The sequence below is a fragment of the Lonchura striata genome, chromosome 1, assembly GCF_046129695.1.
Source record: "Lonchura striata isolate bLonStr1 chromosome 1, bLonStr1.mat, whole genome shotgun sequence".
Classification (NCBI taxonomy): Eukaryota; Metazoa; Chordata; class Aves; order Passeriformes; family Estrildidae; genus Lonchura; species Lonchura striata.
Window position 1 is genome coordinate 83,575,494 of NC_134603.1, and position 21,885 is coordinate 83,597,378.

At 35.8% G+C, this 21,885-nt stretch overlaps 1 protein-coding gene across 1 annotated transcript in view; it reads left to right on the forward strand.

Moving 5' to 3' along the window:
* The window catches only part of NFX1 (nuclear transcription factor, X-box binding 1), a 95,286-nt gene that overhangs the window by 28,157 nt on the left and 45,244 nt on the right, over window positions 1-21,885 (forward strand). The window contains exons 4-13 of the mRNA XM_021540509.2: window positions 5,252-5,329; window positions 7,567-7,672; window positions 13,141-13,212; window positions 14,945-15,084; window positions 16,302-16,401; window positions 16,542-16,759; window positions 17,455-17,552; window positions 18,858-18,888; window positions 20,052-20,134; window positions 20,661-20,769. Coding sequence (XP_021396184.2) covers window positions 5,252-5,329; window positions 7,567-7,672; window positions 13,141-13,212; window positions 14,945-15,084; window positions 16,302-16,401; window positions 16,542-16,759; window positions 17,455-17,552; window positions 18,858-18,888; window positions 20,052-20,134; window positions 20,661-20,769 — 1,035 coding nt within the window. The remainder of the gene's footprint in view (window positions 1-5,251; window positions 5,330-7,566; window positions 7,673-13,140; window positions 13,213-14,944; window positions 15,085-16,301; window positions 16,402-16,541; window positions 16,760-17,454; window positions 17,553-18,857; window positions 18,889-20,051; window positions 20,135-20,660; window positions 20,770-21,885) is intronic.

The window sequence follows — 21,885 nt, forward strand, 5'->3', positions numbered from 1 at the left end:
CAATCCACATTCCCTTTCAATCCATCCTTTCCAATTCTCCTCTAAATACCTCCACAAAATTCAACACAAACAAATTCTATGTGTTCCAGAAGGTGGCCATATAAGCTGCTTTGGCAACTTAAACTCTGGTCACACAAAATAACAGTATTTTACCGTGATCTCCATAGTTACCTCTGGGTGAATGTTTAATCTGTTCCAAGGCCTCAGCATTTTCCCCAAGGGACTGTCTGGGGGTATGATGGGATCGTCATCCCTTTTGCCAGGGCCCCTTCCTGGCTTTACCCTTGCAACCCTCAATGGGTGCCTTCCCAGATTTACCAGTACTACCCTCCATGGGTGCCTGTTTCACCTGTGTTACCCTCAGTGGGTGCCCTCCCAGGTTTGCTGCCTGAAGATCCCATATTACTCAGCAGTCAGATTTTTCAGTGTTCCTTCCCTATGGACTTTTCACGGACCCCTTGGTCTGCCACTCGTCTGTCTCCTGGACAGTCTTGGCAACCCAATGAATTGCCTGGAGCCAGCTGCCACCAAGAGGAGCTGATCGCCCAAACTGGGTGAGGCGCACCTTCAGCTCTGCCCACTGCCCACCGCCCTGGACGGTGGAAAAATCCCAGACCAAACCCCCAGTTTGTCAGGAAAATTAATCCACAAACATCAGAGGTTTATGTCCAAAAAGGAGACAGAGGAGTCCTTTTACTTTATTCAAATAAAGGGAGGGGACATGGGGCATTCCTCTGGGTTCTCTCAAATTTTTGGAGAACGCAGCCTCCTCTTTTATCCGAATTTCCTGGCTGTATTTCCCTTCTCTCTTTCCCCATAAGCTGAGGTACTTGAGAGGTACAGACTTCCTGATATGCCTGATATTGAAGATTTCCTTCTAATGTAAAACCCTCCCTTTTAATTTTTAATTCTTATGGAATTTAGGGTTTTCCCCCATTGTTTCTTTCATCTTTCAATGTCTAATTTAATTTATCAGCAAACTTAAAGCTTATTTGTAAAAGCAAATATCTTTTTCCATTCATCAATCAATGGAATCCTTCCTATTGTTTCTTTTATCTCTCAAGTGCTAGTTTTATCTACCAGCAGACCTACAGCTTGTTTGTAAAGAGAAATCCGCTATTCCTCTCAGGGACAAGGCACAATGCTCAGCAAGTGGAAGCTTTGGTATTAACGAAAGCAAAGCATTACCAGGATGGGTGTCCTGGGACACCAACGCTAATTAAATGCTGGGACACTATGCAACAGAACGCTTCTTGGAAGTGAAAAACAGAAGGAGCATACAGCTCTCTTTTATAATTTGTGCTTATTAGCACATTTTATGTATGTTTTGCTTGTTTCAAACTCACTAATGTAATGCAGGTGTTACTGTCTGAATTTTGAGATCCACAGCAGGCTGTCAGATTGGCATCAATGTAAAGGTGGGTGCAGTTGAAAAGGAAAGGGAAGTATTCTGAGTTACCATGTCAGTGTGATAAAACATTCTTATGGCTCTACATATTTGAGTGGGAAGAAGCAATGAACTGGCCTAGGTCTAGATTTCTAGGTTCCAGAAACCAGTTCTAGAACTAGGTTACTGTAATAAAAGTCTTCTCACATTCTACAGTATCTTCTTCTCAGGCTATATTGAAGATGTCTTCCCTCAGAAACTTCTTTGCCTTCTATTGTTTTGACAGTCACCTGAAAAATGACAGCTGGTTTGGCCAAGGCAAATGAAAGAGTCTCCTAATTATCTGTGGGGAGTCAAGGCATTGCTCTCTTCTTGGTCTGCTTGCTCTGTCACGTGTTAAGGAACCTTCCCAGTCCTGCCATTCACAAGACCCTCTAGCAGTCATACTCAACACCTCTGAAGGTCAGCCAAAGCCCCTTTACAGTGGACAGCTGCAGTGAGCCAGTGGGTGCTTCACTTGACTCCCTACTGAGTGGAAAATCACGCTGTGAAAAGCCAGTGTCCATAAAGGAGGCAGAGTCCTGCCACTTTATTCAAATGAAGGGAGAGTGTCCACTATGCCATACCCCCATGGGGTCTCTTGAGTTTTTGTAGGATGCAGCCTCCTTTTATCCTAAACTCACAGCTGCATGTTGCCCTCCTCCTTTCCCACTTGGATTGAGGTGCTAGGAAGGCACAGACTTCCCAAACTGCCTACTAAATAGTCCCCCTTGGATGTGTATACTCTCTTGCTCCCATCACACACTGTATGACCATTAAAACTAGTTGTAAGCCCATCCTTGATGGAGAAACTAATTTCCATAAGTCTATTAAACCTGTGCATTTCCCCCCAAAGTTCAGAAATTCAAGCTGTGTTTGGCTCTGCAGTAAACTTGGGTGGCTTGATCTTTGTAATGACCTCCACACCTATTCTTCCAGAACCTGATTGGTCCTTTCAGATAAAGTAATTTGTGAAGACATTAATAACCATTTCTCATATCATTAGGTTTGTAATGATCCCCACACCCATTCTTCCAGATCGAGTAATTTGTGAAGACATTAACACATATTTTTCCCATCTTTATTTCTACAATGTAGACTGTCAGTAGCACTCAGAACTAGAGAATGGATTTTTATTGTATCTTAGAGATACCCTAGTCAGGAGGAGGAGCTCCGCTGGGCATCACTTTGCCAAGTGTAAAAATTCTTTCCTGTAAGGCAACAAGCATTTTACTAACATTTTAAATCATGTCTTGAAGGAATATGACCATAAGATATCACATAGCTAAGGTCTATCTGACAGAAATACCTGCACTACACACAAGAGCTTTGTTTATTAAGGGGAAATTGTTGTCACTTGCCCCTTTCCTTCTTCTACTTCTTTTAAAAACTGATGTTTAAGTGGTATTTAACTTGTGCTGTTACATTGGTAGAACAAACATTTAAGGAATTTTGTCCCTTCTTTGTAGAGATTTTTTTACTGGTATCTTCATTTTGACTGCATGGATTGGAGAAATTTGAGGTATTACAGCTGTCTCCCTCTGTTCTGCCCTTGGGCTCCACTTCCAAGTGTACGAGATCTGTACCAGTCCAGTGCTGGCCTCTAACACATCACTTCTAAACTTCTGAGTTTCAGTGATCAGAATAGAAGTTAACAAAAATGTTGGTAGATAGTTTCAAGTAAGGAATCTTTTTATCCCACAAAGAAGGAGAGGATAGCAATTAATAAATCAATCTCCAGTAAAAGGGAATGAGGTGTCTTGATTCTGCTTAGATGACTGTCCTTTTGATGTCTTTGGATGGAGTTCTGCCTACTTCACTTCTGTTCTTGAGAAGATTAATGAAAGTGGAATGTTCTTTCTGTAGGATCATTCTCATTCACGCCTTCTTTAGTAATTAGGATTTGTAAGGGGTGCTTACAGGACCACTTCTTACAAATGTGTATGTCAGGAGTCATCCTACCATAATTCTATACTACTGTAATTGCACCTGAATCCTGGAACATATCTTTTATTACTCCTGATTTTGGACAAAGGCAACCATGCATGTCCCTTGTGAGTGAATGTACATTAATGTGCTTTGACCAAAGATAATCAATGACAATGAAAAAGGAAATATATCTTGCAAGACTGTTTTTAATAGGTTCCTATTTTTTGGGGACCTTTACTATACTCTGGAGAAACCTTTTCTTGTAGAGGACTAGGCATCCAGCTCCAGGGGAGTTGTTGATAGGAGAGGTCTTCTGCTAGCCTCCATAAGCTTTCAGGGTAGACTTACCTTCACAACTTTTGAAACATAACATAGAATAAGAATGAAAGAAATTGTTAATACCATAATTAAGAATAATGTACTGTACTATACTGTAATCTCATAGGGAATCCTTTAGTTTTTAGTTTGCTGACTTTAGGAGGAGCCACATAAGGTACTTACAGTTTTGTCAGAAAATATGCCTTTTAGTTGTATGCTGTTTTTGCCTTCCTCCTTACACTTCTCTCTGAGTTGCTTCTTCTGAGTTCCTTCAGTTTCTAGCAGTCAAAACAAAAAAAGTCTTGGTCAGGAAATGCAGTTTGGTCTTGACCATGAATGTGAGAGTATGTGTCTTGTGTCACTGTTGTAGAGCTGCTCAGTCTGTAATTGTACAGATATTTGCAGCAATCTTGTTGGCACAGTAATATGAGCCGGGATAAAGAGGGATGTGAATAGGCATGAAGTATTGGAAAGAACAGACGTGCATTAGGTTTGCATTTCTAGACTCTCAAGGCAGTCTGTAATTTGAATAATTTCAATTTGTGAAAATAATTTCCATTATACATTATGATGGATAACATAAGTTGTTCAACCCAGTTGAAGGTTAACCAAGGTGTGCCTCTCGTTGCACTGCAGTTGTCATAGGCAGTTTCCTGTTTGCAATCCCTTCTGCTTTTATAAAATGAAATTTTCATGAATCTTGGTCAGATTTCTTAATAGTGAAGAATAGTTCTTAAATCACATGTTTATTAGTTTACCAGCAGTGAATTGATTAAGAGAGACAGAAAGTGTTAATCAGTTTTTTTCTATTTAATATCTATATATAGATAGAAAAACATATGTCTCTTGTCTGTGACATCTTTTGTGCTTGGTAGTGCTCTCAGACTCATATTCTTAATGGCATGGTATGTACTGAATTGGGGAAAAGTCTTTATTAGCATTGCTTTTCTTCCACTTTACTCTTCTTCCTCTATTGTTAAAGTACCCTCCTGAAACACAGAAGCAAGATAACTAGTATTTATTAAAATAATAAATTGAAGAATAATATAAAGGAATAAATTAGATTATTCTGGTTTATGTAACAGTGATTTTATCTGAATGTGAGGCAACACTAAATTTGTCTTCTACAAAACACATAAACTCATGAGAGGGTAGTGAAAAGGAAAGTATAGGTAGTGATTTGTGTGAGGTAATTATGTATTCCTCACCAATTTCCCTCTCTTAACACTTTTTTTTCATCTCTGCTTTAGATATGGTGAAGACTGTCTATATTCTAGCTGTAGGTCTTATAACAGGGCATATGATAATAGAAAAACTGGGAGTTTAAAATCTGGCTTTGCTTCAATAAAAAGTTGTAGCCTGTTGAAATGGGATACCATGGCTGTGTTGATTTCAATACTTTATAAAATATATTCTTATTAATGTGTTTTCTCACCACTTCTGAGTAAGTGGAAAAATAATTTATTTGCAACTGTGTTAAAAACAAAGTAGAAGAACTTATTTTAGGTTTGCGGAATAGGTCTTTTATTTACTTCAAATCCTTTTTATCTTTTTTTTTTTTTCTTTTTTTACCTACAGATGGCAATAGCGGTTGGAGATGTCCAGCTTGTCAGAATGCTTCTGTGCAAGTTCCTAAAATTTACACTTGTTTCTGTGGTGAGTTTCTCACTTGCTTTTGCAAAGAACAAGAGTTTCGTCATTTTGATTCCCTTTTCTTAATATGAATTTCAGTATTGGTGCTTGTTTGCTTACATGCCTGAAACTCAATTTTTAAAAAAATTTATTGACACTGGAAGGTGGCTGCACAGAGAATCATACATATGCCGCTTGAAAAGTGAAAAGAAAAGACTAAGTCCCAAGTGGTAAATATTTTCATACCATTATGTAGAAATAGTGATTTTTATGGAGTAATGATAGATTTTGGCTGGTATCTTGTGAGCTTTTCTTCTGTAGAAGGAATGAAATATTTATGTCTTTGTGGCAAGACCAAAATAATACACAACTCAAGGATACAACTACCTAAACCTTTAAATTGATTTAGCAATTTTGTGATTTATGTTGTTCAGGGATACATGGAGCTTAAATAGGAAAAAAATATTCAGACCTCTGTGTAGGTATGTGTTTAATTAAAAAGGTAAATGGCCTGAGTACAGCACTCACCAAGCCATAAATATAAAACAAAAAGGATAAATTTATAATGTTACTCAATTGCATAGATGTGAGTAAGTTTTGTTTAGAATCTATACTTCTGTGATCTGTATTGTTTTCACATAGCTTTCTTTCCTTAAATCAGAGTCACTGGAAACTTTGACCTCACTTCCTAGAAAACACAGTGTTCTGAAGTTGAGACAGAAACTGTGTCAGTAAACTTGCTCTGAAGAGGCAAGATTTGCTAAAATAAGAGAATTTTATCTTTTTATCTAAATGTGTCAGTGAATCAGTTAGAAACAGTGAAATGCAGTTAAGGCAGAATTTTTGTACAACAATGTGTGAAATCTTATGAATGTAGGGATAATAATTCAGTTATTAGAGATAATAATGCAGTCAGAATGAACTGACCATGAATGAAAATTAGACCAAATGAAAATTAGACCTTTTCAAAAGACAGGACATCTTTCTGTTAAATAGGGAAGAAATTCTCCTCAGCCTAAAGATGTTTTATGGTTTAGGAGATCTACAGTAAGTACCTTAAATTGTCTGCAGAATTATTATTTGCAGAGCACCATGTAGTAACAGAAGAGTTCAGTCTTTTGTAGATAATTTTACATTAATGATATATAATTTGAACACCATCAGTCACTTACACAAAGCTATCTTGTATTTGATGCAAAGTACTAACTATGTGCTGAGTGTGGTTAAGTGTGATTTTTTTTCCCCATGCTTTCACCCATGAGGAACTTCCTCTCTTATTTTTCTTCTGAAGCTTCAGATTTTTGGGACTTTCCTGGGCATTCAATTAGTTTAGGTGAAACTCAGGTGAATAAATACTATCTGTAATGTTTATTCATATTTTTCTAACTTATTACTGTAGAATATACAGAGGTATATTTAAAAAATTAAATTTTGTGACTGTGTCACCAAAAATACATTTTCTTGCTGTTTTTGATTGTCACAACTCAAAATTACAACATTGGCTCAGTTGCTGCACTGTTAATTTAATTCCTCTCTTGCAGAAAGCCAAGAGAGTGTTAATGATGGCAATTAACCCTGATGACCATATCATGCACTTAGAGCTATGAGATTTGATTATAATATCTCAGATAAATGAAAATATGCTTTAGTGCTTATCTGAAATACAGAATACTTGAAGCTAACATACTTCTTGTTTAAGACTTCATTAATCAAAATTCATCAACCTTTAATATTTTGATTAATGTAGAGTCTGATTATTTTTATAGAAGTGACTTTCATAATTTGCCCACTCATTTAATTCTGTATTCCAAATCACTATACCAGGTAGATTTTACTTTATGTGATTGGTATCTTTTTACTTTGTTCCATTTTTTTTTTCCCCTCCCTGCTGCATTAAGACAGCAAGGGAGTTTCACCCTTCAGTTTTCTTACCTACAGTGCAGCCTGACCAACTGCACGGGCTTTTAGTTTTCATGTATTTTATCAGTTTCATTTAATGTATCAGTTACCTGCATGTCTGCTGATGGAGAGTACAGAAGGAAAGAATAGTCTGGAACTTATTATTCCAATGGTATATTCTTTTAAAGAAGCTGAGTAGGTATCATTACAGAGTAACATAAACATTTGTGTAATTTTTTTTGTCGAAGAAGACTACCTGCTAGTATTTAAAGTACCACTTTTTCTCTTTGGTATGCTGTTTTTCACAAATGCAGTCTGGTATTCAAAGCAATAAATACCTTTTTGTCTTTGATATGGTTTAGGTAAGGTGCACAATCCTGAATGGAACAGAAATGAAATTCCACATAGCTGTGGTGAACTTTGTGGAAAGAAGAGGCAGTGTTTGGACTGTCCACATCTTTGCAACATGTAAGTAAATGTTTATTATAAAAATGTTATTATAGAAACATATATAAAAACACATATATTATATACATATATGTGAAAAACGCAAATCACTTGGTTTTAAAAAAATTTAAAAGTTTAATAATAAAATGGCTATAAAAATAGTAATACAATTAGAGTAATTAAGTTTAGAGTTAGGACAATTACAAGACAATTAAAAGCAAAGAATTATGGATGTCCGGATGCTCTCAGGTGCTAAGTCACGAAAAGCATACCTTGTGAACAAAGGAGTAACCTTAAAAGCAATTGCCTGTTGCATATTCACGTATATCTCATACATGATGCATAAATTCCTTGCAAATTAAGAACTTTTCTGGATTTTGTCAACTTCTTCCCCTTAATCCTGGTGGTTCCATAAAGATGGAGAGAAGGTGGAAGAATGTTTGTCTTTTCTGATAAGGAGGCAGTAACTCTTTATGGACCCTTTTCGCTGCCATCTCTGTGTGAAGAGTTTCTTGATTATCTCATCTCTTGCTTGAGCTAGTAAAAAAGTCCTACATCGCAGAGTTTCTATTTTAACATTATGTTGTAACCTAAAACTATATTTAACACACTACTTAAGAGAATTAATACAGCATAACTTTCTAACATTGCACATATAATATTCATTGTAATATTTGCGAAAAGCCAATAATAAAATATGCATTTTTTCACATATATCTAAACATATATCTAAACATATATAAGTTTATACATATATATGAAAATTGTATGTTTATTACATAAACACTGAAAATACTTAGAGAAAATTTCTGAAGACTGTATTTGCTTATTTTTTGACTCGAGGATATGGTTAGAGATTTAAAACCTATAGAGGTTTATAGTTCAGCTGAAGCCTGAAAAAAATTGAAAGCCTGAAAGCTTTTGTGTTGGTGTGTCTAAACTGAGTTCATATGAGAGCATGAACAGGATGTCTACAATAGTTGTAGACATCTTCGGTGAGGACACAGGCAGCCATCATCTGCTGTATCAAAAAGCAAGTAGGAACTTCGTTCCTTCTTGCTGAATCAGTGGTGGAGTTAAGAGATGCAGGGCTCTATTATTTGAATGCAGATGGTAAGTCTGGATCATGATGTATGTCTGGGCAGAGATTTTCTTCAAGAGAGTGCTCAAGGACAGATGTTGCTGTCTGGGGCAGGAATCTATTTCATGATTCTTGGTTAAGTTTAGATGATCTCAGAACTTTTTTGTGCAAGATTTTATTATTTTGGATTGTGGATTTGCTGTGTGCCATTTTCCCCTCCTCCCATATGTTTCCATATGGTGATAAGGTTTGAATCAGAATTGTGATTCTGTTTGCAGATATTCTAAAAGCTGTTTTGTTTTTCCATTTCAACACCACATTCCATTTTGGTGAAAATAAGTAAAGGTAATTTACACCGCCAATTGACAGGGGCGATTTAAAGGACACAGACACCAAAGAATGGTCTTATTTTGTAATGAATATTAAGATAATACAAAAGTAAAATTATACATTCAATAAAATTACATGCTTGGCTGTAGCAATAAGCAAAAATAAGCAAGGTCGTGCACCTAGTCATTACTATATGAGAGAAAGGATAGTGATTGAGAAAGGTAGATGCATCATCAATTGCCTAAATACTTTACCATCATCCAGAGTCCACAGTCACTGGGGAGCTCTATTTCACAGTGAGGACTGGGAGAACCCTTCCCAGCAATTAGGAAAATCCTACATGTTAAGTCCACCTGTAGGTGAGGTCTCCAAATTTGCCCAAAAGTGGGTCCCAGCTTTTATAGGCCCAAATAAGCAAGTTGAAGTGACTTGATTATATTTTTAGCACAGAAACATCTGAATCTGATGGCACACTTGCTGACCAGACAGGACCAGGGCTTAGCCAGAGCCCATGCCTTGGCTGGGAGAGTTTTCCCCTAAAATACCCTACAAGCAGGTGGTTTGGTGTTAAAGAGTGGTTATAAGCTCTTGGTCATCTATTTTTAGCTAAATAATACTGATGGTGTCAGTAGACAGTAGTGTGATTGCTTGGGATCCATCTGGTAAGTCAACTCTGGTTTAGGCCTGCTGCTCAGGCCTGAGCACATCAAGTGGTATAGTAATAAATCTAATATTTACTCAGATTTATTGAAATGGTAACTATTTATATAAACAGCAGAGCTGAGGAACAGGTAAGCAGCTGTTTGAAAGGGGAATGCTTTGCAGACCTTTTGCTAGTGTTGTGCTGTGGCCTGCATAACACTTCTCAAGGTGAGTTCTCTTCACATTTTTAATTTAAAAACACTGAAATTTATTTTACAGCATTAGGTTCTACATCAGAGAAACATCTAGCTTAACCTTTAATAAAATGTTCCTGATAATAAACTTTTAACAAAGCAAAACTTCTTTTAAGACTCTGAAGTTCTCCCTGCCAGCTGAAACTATGCAGGCCTTGAGAGCATTTGAAAAACATTTTGAAAAAGCATTTGAAAATGAAATTTTCTCTCTGTCAGATAGTACACTTTTTCTGACCCAGAGATAGGGCAACTGAGAGGCATTTTAAAAACTTTTATGCCATTTTCAGTTTCATGAGAAAGGTGAGACAATACAGACAATTCACGCCATCACAATCAGAAGCCAACTATTTCCTAATTACAGTACACTATAAGCATTTCTTGGCCTATCAGCTTTTTGTCACACTATGCTGTAGATGCCTTAAAGCAAATAATCTAAAACTACCCCTTGTGGGTCCTAGTACAAGGCATCTTTCATAGTTCTATTTCTCCAAAGTATCTAGTCTTATTTGCAAGGCCATCATTTGAAACTTTTCTTTTCTAGCTCCATTTCTCTCTCAAGAATATCTGTCCTGTTCTATGGCATTTTTAAGTCAGCATTTCTTATCTCAAAGTTTGCATACAGATGCATACTGTGTGGGTCTTCTGTCAGGCCCTGAGAACTCTCTACAAATCCATTTCTCACATCTCTCTATTGATTTAAATTTTACTAGCTGGACTTCCTTCATAGCTCTTTGGTGCTGTAATTTTTTCTACAGCAGTAGAAGTCCCTTGCAAATGGAAGTTTATTTTTTCCTCTGTCTAGGTGTATCTACCTTCACAACTTTTCTTGTATGCGAGTTCTCTAGAGCAGCAGCAGTAAATTGCAAAATAATCCTCCATGCTAATGATAGATAATGAAGGTTCAGTTAAGAAAACCTCTGCATTCCCAAACAGAAGTCAATACTGAAGTCTTCAGCCTTTTTGAGTTCAGTTTGCAAAATTGTCAAGTCATTTAACTTAGTTTTTTCTTAATTCCCTAAACGAGGACTAAAACTCTAAAGGTATGACCCATCTTTATCATCTAAGGAGCATTTCATGCACTTTCTGTGCATGTATCTGTGCTGAATGATATTTGAATTTCAATCTTAATTGTTGTTGTATGGATCAAGTATGTCCTAGAACTGTAGTCATACTGTAGCTTCTGTCTAAACTAAATTGTACCAGAGACATGGTATCTGTAGGGATGCATAAGGAATACTTATTTCAAAATCAGAAGTTTGATTTCAAAGCATTAGTTTTTTCATTACTAGAATTTTTCTGTTCTTATTAACAAAAGGTCAGAAAACTGTCTCAGAAACATATATTGTCAAAACTTTGAGATGTCTGACAATTAATTGTCTGATACTGTTCTAACAAAAGGAGTCTTGCTATAAGACTGCCATCTATTATTACTGGTATTTACAACTTTAAAATATTTGTGATCAATATAAATTGCTGTTACGTGATACAGTATCATCAGAAAGTGTGCCAGGAGTGGGGTTATGGAAGAAATCTTAGCATTGCTTGTGTATGAGAGTGTTGAGTGAAGTAATATGCGAGGTAAAAAACTTAACGTGACAAGACTTCTGAAGATGATGTGCCTTCTCACTTTTCCAAGTTATGACCTAGATCATAGTTTTTTTAATTTATATTTACTTTAATCTGATTCCTAAGTTCATAAGTTGGCATCCAGCCTTTAGAATCCTACATGGGTCTGTGAGAATTGAAGTCAAGACAGTGCAACATATGGTGCAGTCCTTTTACAAGAGGTTTTCATGTAAGATAGGTTTTCTTGTATGTTGCAGAATGCATTTAATTCTCATTGTCTGAAGTTCACAATACAGTTTTAATTAATTCAGTGGTTTAGCTTTCTTTCTACTTTGTTGTGTATCCATCCAGTTTTTCCTTTTTTTCTCTGTTTCCTTGTGCCTGCTCTGGTGCTTTTTCAACTCTTTACTGTGTCATAAAACTGACCTATCAAAAGACAGAGGGCCATTTATAGCGGTTTTGGTGGTTTGTTTTTTTGATTTGCTTTATGTGATGGGGGATTTTTCATTGTTTTGAGTTGGTTTATTGTGTAATTGCTTGGCTTTACTGTTAGAGCTGGCATAGGTTAAGTGATAGATTAGGCCTTATTGTCAACTAGGAGGAGTGGTAGAGGAAGAAAGGAAGCCAGCCCACTGTTGACAAACTGGAGGCATGACTTGACTATATTGTGTATGACTGTAGTAACTGGTGTATTAATTAGTACTTGTATAGTTACTGTCCTTGAGGAATTTATTAGTTACCATGTAGCTGGGTAGTCTGTGTTCATGGGGTTTTATGATGTTTCTGAGTTTTTTCTTTTGGCTAGAATGTCTGTGTTGATCAGTCCTGGCCAGTAATAATTGCTCCAAATGAGAGCTGCTGTTCTTGCATGAATGAAGGGAACTGGGAGCTGGCTAAGGAAGAGTGCAGACAAGATAGTTAAGTATAATTTCACAAACTTGGGCTTGTCTGTACCCAACTATGGTCTTACGCAGATAAGGAACATCTAGTGTTTCTTGAAGAAGGAGGCAAGATCTGATATGTAAAGGACTGGAATTGGTGACACTCACAGGAAATTGCCCTTGAAGTAAGAAAAAAACTGAGGCAGACTTGCTGTGTCTCTCATGTGTTACCTTACAGGAAGAGGAGCAACACCTCTTACTGCTGGCACTAGAAGTGCTGAGTTCAAAGATAAAACCACTAGCTCAAAAGAAGAAATTATTAGAGAAGTTTTTATTTCTATTGTGTTTAAGATCACCAAAGAAATAAATATGATAGTGGTTTGGACATAAGATGATTGTTTTGGGTGTTATCAGTAATAAACACAGTTGAATTGATGCATGTTTGTTGGTGAAATGCAGAATATCAAATGTGTCATTAGCAGAATTGATTTGTTAGTTGTACTGTTGATACAGCAACAGGAATACAGTTTTTCCTTCAACATTAGTGGTCTTTGATGCAATTGTAATAATAATTTTTTTTTTCTTGTGTTAAGACTGCTTTCACACCCTGCAGGACTGAGTGTAGGAGCCCTGTATAATGTTCTGATAATGCACTGACATTGGGTCGTGGTGGATTGTGTCTCTGGGAGTGTGATAAAGCTAAAGTTAATTTCACTTTTTTGACTTGCTTCTAAGTCTGTGCCACCCAGGACCGTGTCCTTCATGCCCAGCCTTTGTGACAAAAACATGTGAATGTGGACAAACAAGGTAAGAATGCTTCTACTATGCAAACAAAAGTTTAGTTATTATAAACAAACAAAAGAACAGTTTAAAACTTTATATACTAATTTTTTTCTTTCTTATAGTTTATTAAAAATATGCTGAACAAAGTTTATTCTGAGCTGTAACTTGAATTTGTGGTTAAAATTATTTGGAGAATTTTATATTTTGAAAAAATGTAGTTTTAATTTTTCAAGGAAGTAAAAATAACAAAAATACTTGTCAATTTATGATAAATAGCTGAATTGTTGTTGTTGTTTATTTATGATAAATAGCTGAATTGTTCAATCAGTCTATAAGTTGATTTGATTTTGAAATCCTGTACTAGTATTTATTCATTTGCTAGAATACTCTGAGAATTTAATAGAAAAAGGTTCACATTTTTTCTTGAGAATTTAATAGAAAAAGGTTCACATTTTTTCTATCTGAATGAAATGAGATTTTAAATTACTTAATTTCAGAAATAGTAATTTCAAAAATAATATGCTTTTCTCAGAAACTGTACAGAGAAGTCTATAGTGTATTTTAGACTTGAAAGCTATCTTTTCCTTGCATGTTTGGTGCATATAGTGTCATTGCCAGTAGTAATACGGTACTGCCTATACTATACGTGATTGCTCATAATTAGTTGGCCTGAGTCTTTAGAGTCCCTTTTTCTACTTATGTAGAACTGATTCTGTGTAATAAAATTGCCTGAGCTTGTTTACAGCACCAAAAAAAGTATAAACTGTTTTCAGTGTTACATTCTTGCTCTGAAAAAAAGATTTCTCAGTTTTTTGCAATTACTAATCAGTTTTACTCTAATACTACACAATCTTAATTTTTCAGATGAAGATACTGCAATTTCTGTGGCAGTATTTGTAGATAAAAGCAGTTTGTCTTCAGCAGAAAAATGGGTTGCTTGTAGATTACTGAATTTTATCTTCATAGTAATATTACCTCCTTTTATTGTTTAGGGTTTTCTGTTTTCTTGTTGTTTTGTTTTGTTTGTTTCTTGTTGTTTTTTTGACTTCTTATTTAATTTAAAGGTTTAATAGATGCAACAACTTTATTTTATTTTTTTCCAGATGTCAGATTACTTCACCAGGTTGCTGATTTTTTTTTTTTTTGTAATAGAATATTTGATGCTTAAAACCTGCTTCAGAACAGCATTTCATATGTACTGTATAAGCATCCAGGATGTGTGGCACGACATTACCAACTTAAGGATGTTTTAAAATTACTATTCCAAGTACATGTTTTACAGCCATTATATGAGCCATCTAGAGTTGAAAAAATGGAAGAATTTATTTTATTGCATTTTTTTACAATTTATTAAAAACTCAGTTGTTTTCTTAGACATCTGACCCACTGTTAAGGCCCATATCCCTATCTTCATTGTGTTCAATGGGTTTAGGATTGTTCTAAGTCTTCAGAAAGATGTTTGTATTGTCTGACAATGCATACATGAGTTCATGCATTAGTTCAAATTTTAGTGTCACCTTGGGTTGTTTTCCCCCATTTTCCTCAGGAAAAATTCTGTAGACTAACTACTGTTACAGGTAAGGTGGAAGAGGGGACACAGGGTCAAAACTAGGGGTGTTATTTCCTAAAAGCTTTCATTAATATATTATGCTGCCTTTTGAAGATTTTGGCATTTTTCTGAAAATGTATTTCCCTTTTTATTAAATACTGTGTAGATGTCCAGTAGCTGACAGGGTATGATGTTATTTCTCTACAGTCATTCAGTTCGCTGTGGTCAGTCAACAAAAATTCATTGTTCTAATGTATGTGGAAATACTTTAAACTGTGGAAAGCACAGCTGTACTCAAGTGTGCCATGCAGGAAAATGTTCACCTTGCCAGTTAACAGTACAACAAGGTAAGTACTGAAATGCTTTACTCTATACAATGAGAACAAGAGGGTGGAGAAGTTCAGTACCAAGAGGCAAATGCCAGTTTTTACTTAACACAACCAAAATGTATTGCTGCAATCCTGCCATGATGATTAGGCTGTTTGAGCATTTGGCTTATTAGAACAGGCTGGTGATACTGGACTTCCTTATCTTGAGAGGGCTGAGTAGTGGCCTTTCAGTAGCTAATAAGTAATTTAAGAAGACAGATGTGGTTATGCATGTGTGACGAATGAGAGACAATGAGCTTAAATTCCTTGTAACTTAGCTGTAAGGGAAACTTCTTTTCTTGGGATTTTTTAAGACCAACTGAATAAGTACTTGAGTAATGTGGTCTGGGTCTGATCTTATTGCTGACTGTGCTTTAGGTAAGGGCTTGGCCTAACTAATCCTTTCTTATGTGAATTATCCTCTGATCCTACTGATTTTTTTTACTATAATAATTAATTAGACAGTAAATTAAAGAAAAATGGAAGAAAGTATAGGAAAGTGTAACATGAATGGGGGGTGTGGGTCAGAGATCCATACTCCAGAGCTCTTGTGACAGTCTCGAGTTTATTCCTCCAGCTCCTTTTATAGGAGCTCCAGTTAAACATGTGATTCGTTAGGTCTTAGCCCCAATCCAGCTCTCTGGCTAATGATACATCTGCATTTAGTGCTGAATGACATTGGCTGAGGCTCTCTGTGCAGATTGAATCCACCCTATCCTTGCCCCGCTACAGACTCCAGTGGCACAGGAAAGTACAATTCAACAAGCTTCTCATGATTTCTGTTAAGATTTTCTAAACCTTGAATGGAAATTAAATTGACTGAGTATATATGCCAGTATATAAATAACTTTATAGAACAGTTTATACTGTTCTATAAAGTTATTTATATAAATAAAATTGCAAATTAATTTTCTCATTTTTTAAGGTAATAATTGACTTGTTATGTGTACTGCTTTAATAAATAAACTTTTTGTGCACATAGTACCACTTTATCAAAACAAATAATGCTGGAATTCCAACTTCTGTAGGGCAAAAATCTTTCATTGATGAAATAAATCTAAAGAGGAGCAACTTCTTTATCCTTCTAAAAATTCACTGTAACAGATTTTCACTTTTTACCTTTTTACATTTCCTGGAGATATTTTGTCACTGATATTCTCTTATATTGTTTTCTGTGGAATATTGCTTTCTTTCAGTGTGTTATTGTGGAAGCAACTTTAAAGAAGTGTTGTGTGGATCAAAGGAAGAATTCTCTGACAGTTTTGGGAGTTTCTCATGTCAGAATATATGTGGCAAGTAAGATCTCTATGATGAACACTTTTAAAAAGATGAAGGTCATTCTGTTCACAATGACTTTTTGTGATACTCTTAGATAATTCCCCTTTTAATTTTTTTCTTGTTTTCTATTTTGTTTCTTTGATTATTTTCTTTCCCAGGAAATTAAATTGTGGGAGGCACAACTGTAAGCAAGTATGCCATCCTCAGCCTTGCCAGCTCTGTCCACGACTTCCACAAGTTGTGTATCGTTGTCCCTGTGGTCAGACTCCTCTCAGCAAGTTACTGGAACTAGGATGTGTTGAGCGTAAAATTTGCACAGATCCTATCCCATCGTGTGGAAAAACATGTGGCAAACCTCTTTCTTGTGGTAGCTATGGTAATTAGAAATTTTCTGTATCAGAGTATTCAAAGTGTCTCATAGCGTCACCTGAAGACAGGCGAATAGAACTCCTGAATACCAGTGCAGCATTAAGAAGCAGGCATCCTTTATTGCGGTACCAGCTGCAGGTGGGATAGCTTCACCTAGAATTGCGCATTCTGATTCTCTGCAACCACGTTCCTTGTATACTTAAATTACATACATATGCTTTACAATTTGCAGAAATCTCATACCGTTATTGCCCAATACTGTAATACTCTCTTCCTGGCTTAGTCTTTTTATGGTCTTATTTTGGCTGTGGTTGCATTCCTATGCCAGATGTATTTACTCCCCTAGTCTCTATCTGCTCTCAGGCCTTGCTCTGGAAGCAGGGCATGGTGTTAAAAGTACACAGATGAAGTCTTTGTTCTTAGATTAACCCTTTTGATATCAACAGTTTTGAAAACAAAACAAAAATTTGTCTTCAAGTATTTAATTTTAATAAATTCATATTTTATTAGTGATTTTGAGTTTTAATCAAAATTAGTATAAAAAACACTGTAGAGCCTGCAGTCTGGCTGTGTGTGCATAATAATGCTTTAAAATAAGGAAATAAAACCCAGCTGTGCATACCCTGTGATGCTCCTAATAAATATGATGTTACAGGCCATAGATTTTTTTTATTCTTAATATTTGTATTTTCATTTTGCTAGAGTTCATTCATACATGTGAAAGCCTTTGCCATGAAGGAGACTGTAGACCATGTTCTCACACATCAAATATTTATTGTAGATGTGGCTTCAAAAAAAAGGTGAGTGTGTAACCACAGAAACAGGTAATCTTTGCTGCTTTTTAAAGCTGTAGAGAGAGAGAAACTGAAGAAGCATAAAGAACCTATGTTGTATAATAACTGATAGATGGTATCTAGTTTATACCATGAGGTGGTAACATGCTTTTTACTATGAAGGCAAGTTTTAAAGTATTTTGGCAGAGTTTGAACAGAGTTCTATTAGTGTAAACATTCTGCAAAATCTTACATTCTGGAGTATTTTTGTAGCATAAGGAATTGGGAATGTTGCAGGAGTAAACTGAGAGAAGAAGGGCAGCCTAATTAAAACTTGACAGTAATAGCTTGTAGTCTCCTTGTGACATTTTAGTAGAGACTACGTTGTTACTGATTCCTTTTCTTTGTACATTTATATAGTGATTCTGCAGGTCCTCAGCTATTGTTATTTAGTAATTATTATATTTTTAAGCCATGCTACTTTCTGTAATCATAGCTTTGAAAGTTTTGGCTACTATCACATAAGCTTTGTCTTTTCTGACCTGTTATATATCATCTGCAAGTAGAGGTGGCTTCTGAATATATAAGTCTGTAGGTGCATAGAAATGACTGAGTGTTTGCTAGAACCATTTTCTTCTAGAAGTTTGCTGAAGGTAGTTATGGGGTAGAAGGATTAGATTGCATTTTCAATCTTGAAATAATTTAGTGAGGTTTTGGGTTTAGTTTATGAAGTTTCTCACACACCAGAAAGATACTTCTTTAAAAAGAGTTAAACTACAGTGATAATTTAAATCCATTATGAAAAATATGATGCTCAGAAATGACAGAATATAAAGTTGTGGTGAATGGTTCAAATGTCAACATTATTTTAATCCATCACATTTTATTTTCGTGTTGAAATCTTTAGGTATAACTTTATAGATCATAACATTAGGCTTCTTCCTTTCTTCTGTCAGACTTGCGTTTTTGGGACAGTTGATCAAAGCACAAATTATGCACTCCTATCAGTATTCTTTGGGAGAGCTCTACTTGTTTCCATTACACAGATTTCTGATTTCTTGGGACAAGCCTGATTCTCTCAGTTTACACTGACACTTAATTCTGCTGAATTAAGTGGAGAATACAAAACTACATTTTAAAAAAAATGGTATTGAATCTTTAAGGAACAAATATTGTGTTAAAAGATTTGAGGATTGTTTTTCCAGTTTTTATTTCACTTTTATATACAGATGTGTTATATACATGGAAACTGAATCTGCTTCTTCTTTCATGTGACCAAGTGTTTTCTAGATAAATATGTTTAAATTGTTTCATTGCTTGTTTGTTTCCTAGGAAATCCCATGTGCTCTTCTCAGAAATAAAGGTACAAGATAATGATACATATATAATGTAAAATTGTTTAAAAATTATCACAGCTCATAGTAAATTGGGGTTAGATTGACAAAGTTGGCAAATAGCTGATCTGTACTGCATCTTTTATCTATGCTTCTGTGCCAAGTTGGTGATTTCTGCTGCTTAATCTGGTACTGGTTGTGCTGCTATGTTTGGGAAAAGGTTTGAAATACAAACATCTTTAGTTTTCTTTAATCTTTTACATAAGGAGAGACATCTTCACATTCAATCTCAAAGATTTCAGAAAACATCTGTTTTATTTTTAACAGTTTCTTACGCCACCTACCATATTCAATGGGTTGCCATCCCCGTCCTACTCCCCCATCATCCTGTATGACTTTTGGTCAAATTACACAGCTTAGATTCAGTGTAATAGTTTTGCTCTGATGCCTATGTTTCGGGGAAATACAGCTTTGGTTCTACTTCAGGTTGTATGGTGGTGAAATTGCAGCTGGTCTTTGCATCTAACCATGGCAGAGAGTTCCCATTTGATGCTTTTTGGTAATCTGGATGTAACATCTCAAAATTCCCCTCAATGAAATCTTTATTTGATTGATCCCTGTCTACTGAGGTATTTATTTACAAGATACATAAGGGAGTAATATGCATATTTTCTAATTTGACTTTTTGTCTATGAAGACTTTGCTCTTATGGAATCTAGCAGTGATTCCCTTTTATTAGCTGTTTATGGTAATAAGGATATTCTTTGCTAGCAGTAGTTTCATGAGCATATAGCAGTAGTTGTTTTTAGCTGACTTTTAACTGCCCTACCAATTTAAGCAGTCTTAAATTGGATATTCGTGGAACTTCAGTGTATCAGAATATCCTGTTTTCTTAGTGTTGTGTGGAGTTTATGGTGTGAATGTTAAGGGAAAATTAACTAGCTTCATGTATTCTGCTTTCCAAAATCCTTTTGAATAAGGGTTTCTCTAAAGAAAGGCAAGTACCCACGTGGGGATAATGGTGAGGGAGAGCAAATAATTTAAAAATTTGCTTGCTGGTTTACCCTGTGTTAGTCTCTCTTAGACCATGCCCTGCAACAGCATTAGCATAATACTGTGATTACAGAGTTTTATTCTCAGCATATGCAAAGACCTAAAGGTTAGAAATTTGGGGGGCTTTTTCTTTTAATAGCTGCTATTACATTCATGTGTGACAAGCGATGCAACAAGAAGAGATCATGTGGACGACACAAGTGTAATGAAGTTTGCTGTGTGGTAAGTGTACCTGTGGTTTTATAAAATTGTGTGTTTAATACTGGTTGTGATTTTAACATTCTTTTTTCTTTTGTATTTTTCCATTTTTGTGCATCTTTATTTTCTATTTGGTGTGTTGATTATGCTCACAAAGTTTGTGTGTGTGCATTTATTTTGCAAGTTTTGTTTTGTAGGTATCACTATAAATGTAAAGCCACAGTTCAGCCTAAATGCAGTTAAATCAGTGTAAAGGTGCTTTTTGTCAATGCAGTGATTCCAGGCAGAAAGGAGAGGGAAAGCATATTATTTAATAGAAGCAGCATAAATCTTGTAGCTGTGTCTGTAACAGAAGTCTTAACAGAATCTGCATTAAAAATTGTGTATCCATATAGTGATAGAAAAACTGTATAGATTTGGCCTAAGCTATTTTTTGCACTATACAGTTTTGTCAGTCTGTTATTAGAAGTAGATTTGAACCTCAAAGAGAAAAAAATAGTCAATAGGGCTTATAGTTCAATTCTGCTTTTTCTTTTTTGCCATCTCTTAGGACACAGAACATAAGTGCTCTTTGGTTTGTGGTCGTAAACTCAACTGTGGGCTTCATAGATGTGAAGAACCCTGCCATCGCGGCAGTTGTCAAACATGCTGGCAAACAAGTGAGTTATGTGCAAAAATACTTAATTGCTATTCTAGGAATACATTAATATCTCTGTCTAAGTCTGGGAAGTTAATGTGATCTATTTCACACCGGTGAAGAGAAGACAGGGGATGTAGATTGTAAGGACAGTGGTTACAGCTTGAAATGCCTTTGCTGCAGTAGTATATGTGTTTCTCCTATATTATATACACATGGACATAGTCAAAGACCTCCATTTTATGGAGACAAACTTTTCATGGAAACATCCTGGGAAAGAGAAGGTGCTAGAGCCTCTGAAGCTCACTGTGCTTGAAACAACATTGTAGTGTGTCTTAATAGCCTATGAATATGATGTGTGTGTTGACTGCATCTCTCATTAGAAAAATAAATATTTCTGTGTCCAAACATTTCTCTTGACAAAACAAAATAGTAATCTTAATGTCTCAGAGGTCCTGTTAGTAACTTCTGGTCTAGTCGAGTCAGAATGCAGGGATTTTTCTGAGCAGTTGTTTTTCTTCACTGAATTCAGTGGGTTTAATATTTAAGGTCATTAAACTTACCCATATTGCTGCAATATTTTTGAGGATTGTATTTCACTGTCAGATTAAAGGAGACCTAAGGATTGCCTCCATTGTTAAATGGGATGCCTCCACTGTAAATTGCTCCATTGTTGAGTGTGATAAAATTTAGAGGTCATCTTCCATGCTGATTGTTTTCCTGAATGCAGGAAAAGCAGTTGTGTACTTCAGGAACCAGGTTATTATGGTAATTTGGCTTAAACCTCTGTGTCCCTGAAATTTTACTTTTGAATCTGTCCAGAGATAAATCAACTAAGCAGTATCTTTAAAAATTTCTTACTTGCTTTCTCTGGAGGTGGTTTATATCAGCCATGGTATCAAATGCCATGGTATGGTCAGCTGTAAGTCATTTGCCTAATCATTAGATTGGATTTCTTGCCCCTGCTTTCATCTCCACTACTGCTTTTGCTAGGAATAGTGAGGGCTGACATCAAGGTGCAATACCTCTGTGTGCTTCCCAGGTACTTTATTTTTCCAGTGTAATTTCCTCAGTGCTGATAAGTGTGGTCCCTTTTTTGTGTCAGGGTCTCTTTATGCATACACAGTCTACTTCAAGA